The sequence below is a fragment of the Carassius auratus genome, chromosome 31, assembly GCF_003368295.1.
Source record: "Carassius auratus strain Wakin chromosome 31, ASM336829v1, whole genome shotgun sequence".
Classification (NCBI taxonomy): domain Eukaryota; kingdom Metazoa; phylum Chordata; class Actinopteri; order Cypriniformes; family Cyprinidae; genus Carassius; species Carassius auratus.
In genome coordinates this window covers 131,951-148,522 of record NC_039273.1, presented here as the reverse complement: position 1 = coordinate 148,522, position 16,572 = coordinate 131,951, and the positions used below count along the sequence as shown (strand labels likewise).

Genomic DNA, 16,572 nt, shown 5'->3' with positions numbered 1-16,572 from the left:
TTTATGTGTAGTTAGAATCCATCAATTTAATTAAACTGCTAAATGTACAAAATGATAATCATAACTTTCACATCGACTAATTTAACATTTTTGTAAATAAACTTTTAAGACAGACATACCTGGGATTAATAGTTAATGCAGTAAACTGATGCTTCAATACTCTATCATCTATACTAATTTATAGTTTAAAAAAAAACAAGGATGTTTGCGCAGTAAATATGAACATTCATAGAAACATATCTTCAATAATATTAATTAATATTATTAATATTACCAGATACATCTTTTTAATAGTGTATTAGTAAATGTTGGAAGGGGCATTAACTATTATAAAATGATTTCGATGCATTTCTCATTGTTCTTGTTAATGGAACATTACAAAAGGTTATCATATTGTGGACAAAGACAGAAGTGAGAACAAATTCACAGCCGTGGAGTTCACAATTATTTAATGGCATCATAAAAAAGGCACTATTTTATTAGGATCGACATGATCTGAAGACGACGAGGAGCTGCTGAAGGTCTGACGAAGGTCTTGACGGATGTGACACAAATCAATCACAGATTCACACACACCGCTTTATTTACTACAGCTACAGCTCAAAATACAGATCAAACCAATTCATATCCATTCAACAGTCAGGAGTCTTTTCTTTTGAAAGACCAAACACATTAGTAAATAAAAATAACCGGTGAAAAAAAGAAGAAAAAGAAAGGGTTTGTGAGCGTGTGACATCAGGAGGGTGTTTCTTCCGCCTCGTCACACACTAAGCGCTGAGCAAACAGCTGCTGGAGCACACCGCTCCGCTCCGGACTCACACACACACGCCTGTCTTCAGCAGCGCTCTCTTGTGATTGGTCGATCGCTCCGTCTCCACTGACGTCCTCAGCGCTTGTGTTCTCAGACACACTGATCTCGTGAGAGTCTTTAGCAGCCAGACCGAAGAACCCACAGCGGACGATGAAACGGACGCACTGGAGAACCACGTTCCTCTCGTGACGGATGTCAGGAGCCAGTAACTGCACCACACACACACACACACACACACACACACACACAGTATCAGCAATCACACCAATAATGAGGTGTAACACTGGGAAATATTACTACTGTTTAAAACAGTTGTTCTCTAATTGTAATTTATTTCTCTGTATTTTCAGCATCATTACTATGCTGATTTGCTGCTCAAGACACATTTCTGATTATCATCAATGTTGAAAACATTCATATTTTTGTGGAAACTGTGATGCATTTTATTTTTGAGGATTCTCAGATGAATAGAAAGTTTTATTTGAAATGGAAATCTTTTGTGACATTATAAATGTCTTTACTGTCACTTTTATAAATGTAACGCAGCCTTGAAGAATAGATGAATCAATTCCTGTCACGAATCCTTCAGTAAGAAAGCAGTGTGAAGATTCTGCTGAATATCTCAGTTTGTGTGCACTAGAGAAAGTCACTCACACAGGTTTAGAACTCTGGTTAGGAGTGTGTGTGTGTGTGTGTGTGTGTACTCACCATCTCTAGTAGTGTTGCTCGATGTCTCTGTGTTCCAGGAGGGTTACTGGTGTTACCTCCTCGTCCTCCTCTCGCCCCTCGTCCTCTTCCTCTGCCGGCCGGGGCATGATGGGATTGCTGGGGTGTGTGTGGGTGTTTCTCCTCGTGCGGCGCTGGGATCCTCTGGACAGGAAGTGGATGAGGATTCAGGAGCATCTTATTCTCCTCTAAAGCCTGACTGACTCTCAGCACTGGAGCGTCTGTGACGGAATAAAACATTTGTATCTGGACGTTTAGAGGAACTGTTATATATATCGTGTTGACATCGAGCCCTGCTCATCATCAGGACAGAACTCATACCGTCCGTGTCTCCTTCGCTCTCGCTGGAGGTCATATCGTCCCCGTAGCTGGACATCAGTGACCCGAGGGCAGAGGTCACACTCTTCGGGGCGACAGTGAGTCCAGTCTGCGTCTGCTGAACAGACTCGTCCTTATCAGACTCTGAAAGAACACAAAGTCTGTTAGACTGAAGGAAGCACAGTTGTGCATCACATCATCCTCAGCGGTGAGAGGAGACGCACCGGGGTCACTGCCGACGAGAGCCGCGAGAGGGTCACTGTCCTGATGCGGCCGCTTCAGATCCGTCTCACAGCTCGAGCCTTCACATCTCCAGCGGTCAGATCCTCGTCCCCTGCCCCGGCTCCTGATGCGACTGCACACAGATCACGCACAAACTCACTCTAATATAATACAGTGACAGGAATAGTACACCAGTGTAATGACACTCTGCTCCTCCTCAGTTCATCAGAGATCAGGATGAGTTTGTGTCTTCATCAGGTTTGGAGAAATGTGTCACTGCATCAGTGTCTCATCAATGGATGCTCTGCAGTGAATGGGTGCCGTCAGAATGAGAGTCTGATAAAAACATCACAATAATCCACAGCACTCCAGTCCATCAGTGAACATCTGGAGAAGACAAAACCTGAAACACATCCAGCATTAAGATGATTTTAACTCAAACACATAGAGTCTATAATCCAGAATAACACTTCCTCCAGTGAAGAAGTGTTCTGGTCTGAATCAGGAGAGAAATCTGCACAGATCAAGCAGCGTTTAAACAGATCTGTGAGAGACAACAGCAGATGCACTTTTTCACTGGAGGAAGTGTTATTCTGGATTATAGACTCTGTGTGTTTGAGTTAAAATCATCTTAATGCTGCATGTGTTTCAGCTTTTGTCTTCTCCAGATGTTCACTGATGGACTGGAGTGCTGTGGATTATTGTGATGTTTTTATCAGACTCTCATTCTGACGGCACCCATTCACTGCAGAGCATCCATTGATGAGACACTGATGCAGTGCTACATTTCTACAAACCTGATGAAGACACAAACTCCTCCTGATCTCAGATGAACTGAGGAAGAGCACATCTTCAGTTTCGGGTGATAATCAGAAGATGTGCAGCGTTGATCAGAAGCGCACCTGAACTGAGCCGTCTCCAGCACGTCTCCTCGCTGCTCCTTCACCTCCATCAGCTTCAGCTTCTTCTCCGTGTTTCTCAGCGTGGGGTAGTTTCTACACAAAAGAAGGAATTTAATAACGACACGATCGTCTTCTGTTTACAGCTGAGAGTTTTATCTCTATGAAGCTGCTTTGAATCAATCTGTATTGTAGAAAGCGCTGTAGAAATACATGGAAATTTATTTTTGTTCACTTAAATCTTTTTCCAGATTATTTACAAAACTGTTTGAGTAAATGTGCGTCTCACTTGCGTCGCTCGGCTCTCCATCTGGCGATGTCCTCTGCAGTGTCCAGTTTGATCCTCTTGGCTCCTGGAGCGTGATTCTGCAGAAGAACAGCAGTGTCACTCTAAACTCTGATTGGCTGTCAATGTTTTTGGCATTTTTAAAACCCCTCTGAACGTGACTGCAGTGACTGTCCTCGTTCTCATCAACACTAATGTTCCTGGGATGTTCAGCACGGGACACTCACGTTTCTCCAGTGGATCTTCACCAGCTTCTCGTGTGCACTGAAGAGACAGTCTTCGACAGAGCACTGCAGACACAGAAGAGCACTGATGAGACGTCTGAAGACACACAGAACGAGCAGAAGAACACTGATGAGACATGATCATGTGAACGAGCGGATGACGGCGGATCACCTTCACGTGCTGCGAGATGTGCTCATCGTATTTGTCTTGAGTTTTGAATCCTCTGTCACACGTGTCACAGAAATGACTGAACTCAGGCTCTCTCTGCTGCCTCTGCTCAAACACACACACAACACACACACAACACACACACACACACACACATCAACCCTCACTTCCCATCATGCACCACTGCAGGTCAACACTCAGAAGACCAGTGTGTGGACTGACCTTTCCCCCCCAGTGATGCTGCGCTGGACCCCTCCAGCCGTGACGAGGAGCCTGAGGATAGTGATGATGATGATGATGAAGAGGACCTGACACAATGACATGAGGTCAAACAATTCATTATAAAACTCAGTTTCATTCTAACTACTATATCGCATACTAATACTACGTGATACTAACTAAGCAGTTAACTAGGTAATTGATACTAATTGAACTGGGCACATGACACCCTGTGGGACCGTGGCACCCGTCGAGATGCACAGACAGTGGTATGACCTCGTGTACCTGTGTGCTGCTGGTGTCCGGGCCAGGGTTCGCTGTGTGCCGGTTGGGTCCAGCTCCAGTCTCGTGACGCCTCGAAGCTGCGGCTGCTCTGCGGCGTGGATCCGGTCCAGTGACGCGCCGCCGGAGTCTCCGCTGCTGCGCTGAAGTTCGGCGGCGGATACCGCTCGTGTTCCCCCGTCATGACCGACACAGTGCCGCTCGAGTTTCAGACAGGTTCCGATCAGCGTCCTTACAGTCACATAAACACACACACATGTGCTGCAGAAACGCGCTGCGCTACACACGTGCGTGCGCGTTCAATTTTACGTCACTTCCGCAATCCGCACTGCGCTGACGCTAGATGACGCTGTACGTCACTCTCTGCATCTAGGAACTACAAACAGATCAAACGACCAAAAAATGTTTTTTCTGCCATCATGTGAATTTTAAGTTAAAGTTTTAGTAATGTTTTATGCTTTCAAATTTTTTGTAATATACCTTATATATATCTATATATAGTGTGTGTGTGCATACAATTTTGTTTTAGTTATTTTAGTGTACCAAGTTAAACTACATTAAAATGTTGCCTTGGTAACTAGCTGAAATAAAAAGATATTTGTTTTCATTTCATTATAGTTTAAGTTTTAGTTACTATAATAACCTCCATAATCCATGATAACACTTCCTCCAGTGAAAAAGTGTTCTGGTCTGAATCAGGAGAGAAATCTGCCCAGATCAAGCAGCGTTTAAACAGATCTAAACTAATCTGTGAGAGACAACAGCAGATGCACTTTATCACTGGAGGAAGTGTTATTCTGGATTATAGACTCTGTGTGTTTGAGTTAAAATCATCTTAATGCTGGATGTGTTTCAGGTTTTGTCTTCTCCAGATGTTCACTGATGGACTGGAGTGCTGTGGATTATTGTGATGTTTTTATCAGACTCTCATTCTGACGGCACCCATTCACTGCAGAGCATCCATTGATGAGACACTGATGCAGTGCTACATTTCTACAAACCTGATGAAGACACAAACTCATCCTGATCTTTTTATTTTTGGGTGAACCATTCCTTTTCTACAAAAACACATTTCTGTGGAGAAACTAAACTGTGTGATTTATGATTCAAATATAAATGTCCAATTTAAGATTTATTTGTACAGAGCTCAGGTAAGTTAACATGAACAATGAAAACTATGTCTAAAGCATTAGTTAATCTTAGTTAATATTGATAAACAGACATGAAAGAATAATGAACAGTTTAAACAAATATACTGTAATTTGATTTAATAAAACAGGTTTCGAGTGATTTCAGAAAGAGCGGTTATCATCATCAATCATGAGCAGATGTTATAAATAATAAGAAAACTTGTCTAAAATTGCAAAGTCATGCTATCAGAGGTCAAGCGTCTGTGAACATCAGGAATCATTCGGAGAGCTCTGGGAAGTTCAGACGGATTGAGCTCCAGCAGCGTGCCGTTCCTCGGGAAGCTTCGGTTACGAGCCGCAGTCACGCAGCAGGGACGTGATCTTCTGCAGGTTGTGTTCGACCGCGCCGCTCAGAAACTCCACCCAGGAAACATCAGCCTCCGCACACACATGACTGGACCTGATTGAGACACCCTCACCATCACAACACTCATAATACATCAGCATACCAGAATGATTTCTGAAGATCATGTGACACTGAAGACTGGAGGAATGATGCTGGAAATACAGATTTGATTACAGGAAGAAATTACATTTTAAAGTATTAAATGTAAAAAAAAAAAATTATACTGTAATAATATTCAACAATTTGTACTGTATTTCTGATCAAATAAATGCAGCTTTTTCATTAGCAGAAAATCATATATATATATTTAGAAACATTGTAACTGTACGGTTAGACCAGTGGTCCTGTCTCACCTGGTGATGTCCAGCACTTTCTTCAGCACACACACCAGCTTACACACCTACACACACACAAACACATTACAGACGGATGGAGCTGCGTACACCATATTCTCTCAACATCATAAACAACCAACAGCGGGAAAGGAAGAGAATGATGATGATGATGATGTCATTAATAACACTGCGACAGAAGAATGTGTCTGCATGTGTGTGATGAAGCAGTGATGTGTAGAAGCTTACGTTCAGATCGACGGCCGATCGGTCCACGGGGGGGTAGAGACTGAGGGCCAGGTCATCAACACTAACCACACACAACACACGCATCGTTACCAGACTCTGGAGGAACTGTGTGTGTGTGTGTGTGTGTGTGTGTGAGAGAGAGAGAGAGAGTGAGGGTGTGTATGTGTGTGCGAGAGAGAGAGAGAGAGAGAGAGTGTGTGTGTGTGTGTGTGTGTGAGAGAGAGAGAGAGTGAGAGAGTGTGTGTGTGTGTGTGTGCGTTCATGTCTGAGAGTGTGTGTGTGTGTGGTTACACTCTTCTGTCTCTTCTGCTCACCAAGGCTACATTTATTTGATCAAAAATTCAGTAAAAATTGTGAAATATTATTAGAATCTAAATCATCTGTTTTCTCTGTGAATCTGTGTTAAAGTGTAATTTATTTCTCTGTATTTTCAGCATCATTCCACCAGTCTTCAGTGTCACATGATCTTCAGAAATCAGAATAAGATGACGATTTACTGCTCAAGAAACATTTCTGATTATTAGCAATGTTGAACACAATAATATTTATGTGGAAACTGATACATCTTATTTTTCAGGATTCACAGATGAATAGAAAGTCCAAAAGAACAGCGTTTATTTGAAATAGACAACATTATAGTTGTCTTTACTGTCACTTTTGATCAAGTTAATGCAGCCTTGATGAATAAAAGTTTAAATTTCTTAATAGAAAAAAAAATCTTACTACTTCACACTATTTGCAGCGTCAATCCAATGATTATTAATGTTAATAACGTTCAAAACATTAATAAACTGAAGCAAGAATCATAGAAATGCGATTGGATCCGTTCCTTCACTTTACACTTTATACTGTGTGCTCTATCTCCGGTGCTGCTCTCACCTCGGACTGATGTCTCTCGCTGCGTCTGTGAGAGCGTCCAGCTGCGAGATCCTCTCCTCCGTCTCCAGGCTGCCGTTGGTTCTGACGGCGGAGCAGAGTTTACGCAGACTCGCTCCAGACGCCTTCATCAGCCCCTGACACTGAGTGACCAGCAGCCGGTCTGCCTCGGACCAGTGCGTGTCCTGGTGACCTTCATCATCATCATCATCATCATCTAACACAGCTCCAAACGGGTCCTGAGCCTCGGCCAGAGCCTGACGAGAGAACAGAGGCAGCTCTCTTCAACACCGACACAAGCAACAATCTTCATTTAGTGATAAGACCGTTCTGAATGACCTCTGACCTGCTCCATCTCCTCCAGAGCATCCTTCACCAAACCAGCACACGCTGTCAAGACGCTCAGCACAGCACTGCGGTTATCTGAGAGATCAGCACAGACATCAGTAGATAAACTCAATATGATATAATGTCACAAATCTTTCTTGTCTCTCAGTTAGTAGCCCTCGGACCTTTGGGCAGCTGGTCAAACTGGTCACACGCGGCCCAGACGCCTCCGGTGGACATCAGCTGCTCCTGCGAGAGACTGAGGAGAACACACGAATCATTCAGACTCACCGGAGACCGCACACAGTACGAGTAGAATACTGTATCACCTTTCTCCAGGAGAGGAGAGGATGGCCTCCAGCAGGTGAACGAGTCCATCCAGAACCTCGGCCGTGGCGTCCCTGACCACCTTCCTCAGAGAAACTCCTGCGGAGAACAAGACCTTCTGTACTCGGAGCGATCTAGAGACGTGAGCGTGCTGCAGAGTCAGGGTCACGCTCACCTTGGCTCGCTGGTAACCAGAAGTAAACCGTAGACAAGGTCAGCACGCTCTTCTGAACGGATTCAGATATCTTCACACAGTCCTGGAGTCAGAAGAACAAGATCAACACTGTTACAGACACAGAAGCACAGGTCATGTGCTCATACACTACAGGGGTCAAAGGTCAGTCTGATGGGGTCAGACACACCTCATCTGATGGAGCATTCGAGAACATTACACTGAGTTTTGTTGCTTCTTGAGATGTTGATTTTACAGCTTCACCTGCGAAAAGAGAAGAACGTGATTTAAAGTCATCATGAAGTCAGATAACAATCAGATGATAATCAGAGGAAGGTCACAAACACTGAACTCAGAGTCTCCCAGAAGTTTGACAAGCTGAACGCGCCGCTGCATTCATTCGACTCTCCATCTGAAAACACACACACACACACACACACACACACACACACGCGCGCACACAAACATATACACACACACACAGACACAAATATATACACACAGACACAAACATGTACACAGACAGACACACACACGTACACACACAGACACAAATATATACACACACAGACACAGACAGACACACACACACACACACACACACACACACAAATATATACACACACAGACACAAACACATACACACACAGACACAAATATATACACAGACAGACACACACACGTACACACACAGACACAAATATATACACACACAGACACAGACAGACAGACAGACAGACACACACACACACACACACACACACACACACGCACACACACACACACACGCACACACACAAATATATACACACACAGACACAAACAAAAACATATACACACACACACAGACACAAACACACAAATATATACAGACAAAGACACAAACATGTACACACACAGACACACACACACAGAGACACAAACAAACACACACACACACACACACACACACATTACAGTCTGTTTAACACGAGTGTTTGTGGCACTGTTAGCTGTTAGCCGCCACACAAACACAGATAAAATCTGGTATTAAATAAAGTGACAGGGTCCCATCATCGTACCTCTCACTCGATCCCTGCTGCATTTCACCGAGTTACAGAGGTTTCGAAGCGGCATCAGAACATCTGGACGCGGATGAGCGGCGCTCATGACTCGGCTCGCGTCTGTCTCGTGGATCCGCGGAACCAATGTCAGGCGGAACGAAAGATCGAGTTAACGACGCACCGGAATGAATCTGAGGTGCACCGTAGAACCAAACATGTTTAGAGCATAGACCGTATTGAGCCAAGTAGAGGTTTTAGAGTTGTTAAAAATAGTATAAATAGTATAAATATATATAAAAAAATTCAGTACTTTTATTAAAATTAAAAAAATGCAGTACTTTTAAAATACATATAGTGCCTCGTGCAAGAACCGCTACATTCATCACATAAAATAAAATTCTAAATAACATTTTATGTGTGTGTGTTTACATCTGAATGTGCTGTTTTAATCGTTAAATAAAAGAAAGACGCTGTCTGAGCTCGTGTACAGGAGGGGTTTGTCCGGCAGGTGGCGCTCGACGACAGAGAAACCAGTTTAACTGCTTTACTAGACTTTAAACTGCTTTAACTGCTTTAAACCAGCACTAAGATAAAAGTTCCTAAAAACCACCACCGATTTTCCCAACATGATGTTAACCATATTCCACTCTGGAGTGGCCTATGTCCAAATACTATTAAAATGAATATAATTCAGTCACACGATTTAAAATAGAGCTGCATGTTATTATTATCCCTGTATACATCATTGATTTGAATAAAGACACAGTTTACTATGAAGACGCTTTAAAACAATATGTATCATAGTGTAGAATATGTAGAAGTCAATTATTGGAGTTATGTTCATGTAAACATGGAATCTTTTCTGTGAATTGCTCTGATATTTCTATATATCCTGTAAATGATTTCAGATCATAAGATAGTAAACCAGCAGCAGCACCGAGGAGATCTTTCTGAGCAGATGCTTTCATTGAACTGCATCAAATATTCAACAGATTCTGTGTCCTGCAAACACACTCACACTGAGCTGATCTCTGGGGTTTGATTTCACTGCATGTTCATTATGATCTCAGGGAGACTTTGATTGACAGGTGAAGGCTGGTGACACACACACACAGCTGTTCATTGACTGTGTTTATCAGATGTGTTGTAAAGTCTTCGGGTCATTATCTGTGGTGTTTTGCAGTGACTGGAGGTTGATCAGTAGAGGGTCTTCTTCAGATAAGAGGGGCACGTCCTGTTCTTCATGTGCACAGCTCACAGCACGTCTCACTCCTCCACAAACATCAGCGGAATATCCTCAGGATGATGTGCGGAAGAATGGCCAAATTGATTTGTTAAATCACAATTCCTGTTCCACATAAAATATAGCCGAAATTCTCCATGCATCGAGTTATGAAAGTTTTTGCAGTAACGTTAATTAATAGAGCGTTTGTTCAAAGTTTTCTGGTCTATAATAATGTTCTTAAAGTGTAAGTACATAAAGGTTACGTTTTGGAACTTGTGTCTGAAACGTTTATGTTGGACGTTCTTCTAACATTTAAAAATGTTACAACTTGCAACAAAGTAACGTTCTGGTAAAGTCTGAAAGTCAAAATGATACAATAGAACATTCCCTTGACGTTTGCGTAACCAGGACGAATTTTAAAAAATAATGCTTAAAAAACTCAACGCTAGAAATAACTTTTTCAAAACTTAACTTTAAAATTAGAAAATGTTCTTAGAATTAGTTAAACAAATTAAATGTGCTGTCTCATAAATTAATTTCTACTGCTAATTTTTAGAAGGAAGTTTGCCTTTTTTTCTTTTTCTGTTAATTGATTTATTGGGATTTCTTGTATTTGACCTTTTCACATATGAGCAGAGCACAACACATTTCAGATTAAAACTGTTGTTTACTAGTGCTTCGTCACAATCAGCTCACTTTATCTGATAAGAGAAAACTGAACACTTTGGAAACAGACATGACAGACATTGTGTTAAATGCATGCAAACACATGCAGTATGTTATTTTAACATGATATGAGTGCTCATGTTTGAATAATTCATCACACGATCAAGTGTCTTTAATCGGTGCTGAGCAAGAGTCCAGGCGAGCCTCCAGCTCACCGACCAATCAGCGGCGGGGCCGCGCGTGACGTCACCGCGTGATGCTGCATGTTGCACTGTTGCATCACACCGGAGCGGATCAAAGGTGGGTTTGGTGTGTGTGAGTGTGTGTGTGCCGTATATATAAGACCGAGAGTCCGCACAATGAGCAGAACACTGATGACCCTCCTCATCCTCACTGACTGATGAAGAGCTGCTCTATCAACTCACTTCTATTACACTGAAGGTAAAACTTGTGTTGCATTCTGTATTAACATTATTGCTGTACTCTATTGAATATTTAAATGTCATATTTGTAATTTAATCATATTTTATAACATGTGTGAAATTCATTGTCAGAGTGTTCTTCAACAGCTGCTCTGTGTGTGTGTGTGTGTGTGTGTGCTGCAGGCTCCCGTGCGGCCCCTGGACTCCTCTGTGTGTTTACCGCGGTAAAGACTCTCTCAGCATCATGCCTCCTCAGCTGCAGTCAGGGAAGCAGCCCAGTGCTCGTGTGCTGCAGGGCGACCTGGCGTCTCTGAGCGCGCCCCTGCGAGAGTTCATCGAGAGCAGTGTGAGTCTGTGTCAGCCGGACGCTCTGCACATCTGTGACGGCTCCGAGGAGGAGAACCGCTCCGTCCTGCGTCTCCTGGAGGAGCAGGGAGTCATCAAGAGACTCGACAAATACAGAGACTGGTACGACCACACAAACACACACCACAGAAGCAGAACACACCAGAGAGACTTCAGTCACACTCCTGCTCAACTCTGGAGGACGTGGAAGTCTGATTACACCACAGCTGCTTTTTATCTCACAACTCTGACTTTTTCCCTCAGCTCTGAGAAGTGTGCAACATAAAGTAAAATAAAAAACTGAATTATGAGGAAATAAAACTAGTGATGTAAGATACTAACAAAATTGTGGGGGGAAATAGTCAAATTGTGTGATTAAAAACTTTTTTATATTTGACAAGAAGGCTCTATAGGATGAAACAGCTTTGTGGGACCAAAACAGATTCTTTAAAATGTTATCTTATTTAAATAGCGCCTTCTTTGGTACTGGGCCACATCATATTTTGATATAGTTATTGGAAAGGTTATGGACTCTTTCATTAGTAACAGACAAACAACAGAAGACATTTGCAAGTTCTCTTTTCCAGTGCTCTTTTTGTTTTCTATGTTATTAGCAATCATTATCAAGGACAGTTCTGGCCACTGCTCTGTCAGATACTGATTCATCAATAATACTACGGCACAGAAAGTTGTACTTTGCTAAAAAAATGTGTTCCTGGTCAAAAATGAGCAGTCCGGCTTTTGAAACATATCTTATAGATCTCTCATTATGTTGTATTATCACCAAAAATTGAACTCAAGCTTGTGTTTTTTGTTTCTTTGTGAATAATTTTGGCAATATTAACTCATAAACTGAGGTTGGACCAATGATGCCCATGATCAAAAAGAAGCAAAACCTGTGATACAAGCTGATTAAAAATTTCACAACAATATAGCATAATAAGACATTTTTTTGCATGCATTTTCAGAAATAAATATAATCCTCTCTGGGTCAAAATGACTGAAATGAAGGTTAGATATCACTGTACTGAAAAACTGAGTTTGATGTGACTCAGTGGTGTGTGACGTGTGTGTGTGTGTGTGTGTGTGCAGCTGGCTGGCGCGCACAGACCCGCGTGACGTGGCTCGTGTGGAGAGTAAGACGGTGATCGTGACGCCGCAGCGGAGAGACACGGTTCCCTCTCGGAGAGACGGCGGCGTCAGTCAGCTCGGACGCTGGATGTCCCCGGAGGAATGGGACAAAGCCATGAACCTGCGCTTCCCGGGATGCATGAAAGGTAGAGAAGCAGCAGATGCTCAGCTGCAGTGATTCTGTGCCTTCACATGATGTTAAGAGTGTGTATGTGTGTGTGTGTGTGCAGGCCGTGTGATGTATGTGATCCCGTTCAGCATGGGCCCCGTGGGCTCTCCGCTCTCTAAGATCGGTGTGGAGCTGACCGACTCTCCGTATGTGGTGGCCAGCATGAGGATCATGAGCCGTGTGGGTAAAGCCGTGCTGACCGCGCTGGGGAGCGGAGAGTTTGTGAGGTGTCTGCACTCGGTCGGCTGCCCGCTGCCACTCAAGAGTACGAGCTCATCACTCACCGTCTGACTTCCCATCAGTCCTTTACAGCACAAACTGACGCTCATGTTCTGTGTTTAGAGCCGCTGGTCAATAACTGGCCGTGTAACCCTGACCTCACGCTCATCGCTCACATCCCTGACCAGAGGAGGATCGTGTCGTTCGGCAGCGGATACGGAGGAAACTCACTTCTGGGGAAGAAGTGCTTCGCTCTCCGTATCGCGTCCTGCATCGCTAAAGAGGAGGGCTGGCTGGCCGAACACATGCTGGTCAGTGAGGAACACAGCTCAGTCCAGACAAGCACATGTTATGCTGCTAATATGTTACAAATAAGGTGGATAGGATCGTGCAAAGCTAAATCATTTGAATAATGCTTCAATGCACTTTTTCTGCCAAATGTAAACTAAATGCTTTAAAATTGAATGCAAAGGATGCATAATCACTTTAATGTGAAAAAGCATGAAAATAATGAACTGATTTATTGAATGAAGACTGACCTGTATGTGTGATGTGTTCCTGTAGATTCTGGGCATCACTAACCCGGCGGGACAGAAGAAGTACTTCGCCGCAGCGTTCCCGAGCGCCTGTGGAAAGACCAACCTGGCCATGATGAAGCCGTCGCTGCCGGGATGGAAGGTGGAGTGTGTCGGGGACGACATCGCCTGGATGAAGTTTGACAAAGAAGGTACCGATCAATGATGCTCAAACACATCACACCATACTGCTTTCGCTCGTTCTTTAACGTTCTCTGTTGTCGTGTTTGAAGGCAATCTCAGAGCCATCAACCCAGAGAACGGCTTCTTCGGTGTGGCTCCAGGAACCTCCACCAAGACCAACCCCAACGCCATGGCCACCATCCGCCAGAACACCATCTTCACCAACGTGGCCGAGACCAGCGAGGGCGGCGTGTACTGGGAGGGCATGGACGAGGATCTGCCGGCCGGCGTGACGCTGACCTCCTGGAAGAACCAGCGCTGGACGGCGGCGGACGGTAGGTCTCGGTCTCATAGCTTCTCGTCCTGGTCTCGTCCTGCTCCTCATGTTCTGCGTGTGTCCTCCAGGAGAACCCTGCGCTCATCCCAACTCACGCTTCTGCACGCCGGCCGCTCAGTGTCCCATCATCGACCCGCAGTGGGAGTCTCCCGAAGGCGTCCCCATCGAGGCGGTGATCTTCGGCGGCCGGCGTCCGCAGGGAGTCCCTCTGGTGTACGAGGCCTTCAGCTGGGCTCACGGGGTGTTTGTGGGAGCCGCGATGAGATCCGAAGCCACGGCGGCCGCTGAGCACAACGGTGAGATCTGAGGGTGTTTAATGCACTACTGAGAGCTCAGAGACTGTGCATCAGGGTAAATGACACTTTTCTGTGTGTTTTCAGGGAAGGTGATCATGCACGACCCCTTCGCCATGCGTCCGTTCTTCGGCTATAACTTCGGTCAGTATCTGTCTCACTGGCTGAGTATGGAGCAGCGGCCCGACGCCAAGCTCCCCAAGATCTTCCACGTCAACTGGTTCCGCAAGAGCTCTTCCGGACGCTTCCTGTGGCCCGGATACGGAGAGAACATCCGAGTGCTGGAGTGGATGTTCGGCAGGATCGACGGCGAGGCCGGAGCGGAGTCCACCGCGGTCGGGTTCGTTCCCTCGGCCGGAGCTCTGAACCTCCACGGCCTGCCGGAGGACCTGGACCTCAGAGAGCTCTTCAGCATCCCGGCAGACTTCTGGACGCAGGAGGTGGAGGACATCAGAGCATACTTCCAGCGCGAGGTGAACGAAGACCTGCCCGGAGAGATGCAGAGACAGCTGGAGCAGCTGGAGCAGAGAGTCAGACAGAAGAACTCATCTTCTAGAGATCCCAGCCTGTCTCTGTGATCAGAAGATGACATCTGTGATACTGAAGACATGACGAAGAACCGTTTGTTATTTAGCTTTAGAAACTATTGATGATGCACAATGTCCAGCTGGACACTTTACAGCCAATAACTTTAAACAGCTTCATTTTTCTAAGTGTCTTAAATTATTTTTGTATTTCTGTGACTTTTGATGTCAGTCTTCCAAGATATTAATAAAGTTATTTAAACAAATATCCAGTGTTGTGTTTTTCTCCATTTGATCACAGTATTAAAGATAACATTTAAATAACTTTTGGCAGACTAATGACAAACAGTTTGAGAAGTTCATCAGTTTTTGGATGTAACTGCTGCTATTAAACTAATCAAGATCCCCAAAGACACGGTTTAAGGTATAGGAGAAGACCCCAGGGTCTAAAAAAGACTTCATTCATCCCTCCACAAAATGAAACCTTAAAAAGTTCTTAAATCAGAGCAGGATACCTGTTCTTTACCTGGTCTTAGAAAGTCTGAAATGAAGATCAGAAACCCTGCATCAGATGTTCATCAGAGTCTGGACTGATTCTGGAATATTAGAGAAACACATGCTGAAGAACAGCATTAACCAGGTTTTGGGGAGACAGGAATAATTAGCAGAAGAAGCGTGACACGACGCTCTGAAGCTGTCAGAGGATTGAAGAAAACTGGTGATAAAAGCATTTCTAACACCAGCGAACCATTAAAAGAGCAGTAAACGAGAACTTTTAACGTTATTTCAGCTGCAATGAACAAAGCTAAACTTGTCAACACTTACATTTACACGCATTTAGCAGATGCTTTAAAGTGGAACTGATATTAATATCAAGATAATGTTTTATTGGAAACAATAAGGGTAAAAAAAGGTCAAAAGATGATTTATTTAAATTAAAACTGGTTTTGTTTATTGTTTATTACAGTTCTTGCTGTAGTGAAAGAATAGTAAAGAAACATGATGCATGTAATGTTGCTCGTGAACACTGATGTATAAAGTCTGGGATCAGTGAGACTTGTGATGTGTTTTAAAGAAGTCTCTTCTGCTCATCAAGGACTTTACATTACATTTACATTTAATCATTTAGCAGACGCTTTTATCCAAAGTGACTTACAGATGAAAACAATAGAAGCAGTCAGGTCAACAAGAGAACAACAACAGTACACAAGCGCCATGACAAGTCTCAGTTAGTCTAGCACAGAACATTTTTTTCAAGAATAGAATAGGATAGACAAGAAAAGTGCTGGTGTTAGTAGGTTAAGTGCAGGCGAAAAAGATGAGTCTTTAGATGTTTTCTGAAAATGAGTAAAGACTCAGCTGCACGAATTGAGATCTGGAGGTCATTCCACCAGCTGGGCACTGTCCAGGAGAAGGTCCGTGAGAGTGATTTTGAACATCTTTGGGATGGCACCACAAGGCGTTGTTCAGTTGCAGAGCGCAAACTTCTGGAGGGCACATAGGATTTAACCAGTGAGTTTAGGTA

The 16,572-nt window shown here is 43.8% G+C and overlaps 3 protein-coding genes across 4 annotated transcripts; 1 reads left to right on the top strand and 2 right to left on the bottom strand.

The window, feature by feature from the left end:
• Window positions 1–565: 565 nt before the first annotated feature.
• LOC113050107 (nuclear fragile X mental retardation-interacting protein 1-like) lies at window positions 566–4,500 on the bottom strand. The gene is made up of 10 exons (XM_026212791.1): window positions 4,160–4,500; window positions 3,878–3,963; window positions 3,659–3,760; window positions 3,490–3,552; window positions 3,266–3,342; window positions 2,980–3,072; window positions 2,080–2,210; window positions 1,859–1,999; window positions 1,520–1,758; window positions 566–1,020 (listed from the first exon to the last, which is right to left on the bottom strand). The coding sequence occupies exons 1-10, from the start codon at window positions 4,338–4,340 to the stop codon at window positions 736–738; spliced, it is 1,398 nt and encodes a 465-aa protein (XP_026068576.1). The 5' UTR covers window positions 4,341–4,500; the 3' UTR covers window positions 566–735.
• Window positions 4,501–5,174: 674 nt separating this feature from the next.
• On the bottom strand, window positions 5,175–9,204 carry LOC113050106 (cyclin-D1-binding protein 1 homolog). Of its 2 annotated transcripts, XM_026212788.1 has the most exons (11): window positions 9,037–9,198; window positions 8,328–8,387; window positions 8,166–8,239; window positions 7,979–8,060; window positions 7,806–7,902; window positions 7,662–7,735; window positions 7,496–7,572; window positions 7,153–7,406; window positions 6,274–6,334; window positions 6,046–6,092; window positions 5,175–5,746 (listed from the first exon to the last, which is right to left on the bottom strand). In XM_026212788.1, the coding sequence occupies exons 1-11, from the start codon at window positions 9,122–9,124 to the stop codon at window positions 5,635–5,637; spliced, it is 1,026 nt and encodes a 341-aa protein (XP_026068573.1). In that variant the 5' UTR covers window positions 9,125–9,198; the 3' UTR covers window positions 5,175–5,634. The 2 variants fall into 2 exon arrangements, with proteins under 2 accessions (XP_026068573.1, XP_026068574.1); XM_026212789.1 differs by lacking the exons at window positions 6,046–6,092; window positions 6,274–6,334 and having other exon boundaries at window positions 9,037–9,204.
• Window positions 9,205–11,230: 2,026 nt separating this feature from the next.
• Window positions 11,231–15,313, top strand: LOC113050105 (phosphoenolpyruvate carboxykinase, cytosolic [GTP]-like). Its single transcript, XM_026212787.1, has 9 exons — window positions 11,231–11,350; window positions 11,515–11,799; window positions 12,769–12,953; window positions 13,038–13,241; window positions 13,319–13,506; window positions 13,760–13,922; window positions 14,004–14,228; window positions 14,299–14,526; window positions 14,611–15,313. The coding sequence occupies exons 2-9, from the start codon at window positions 11,576–11,578 to the stop codon at window positions 15,099–15,101; spliced, it is 1,908 nt and encodes a 635-aa protein (XP_026068572.1). The 5' UTR covers window positions 11,231–11,350; window positions 11,515–11,575; the 3' UTR covers window positions 15,102–15,313.
• The last annotated feature ends 1,259 nt before the right edge of the window (window positions 15,314–16,572 follow it).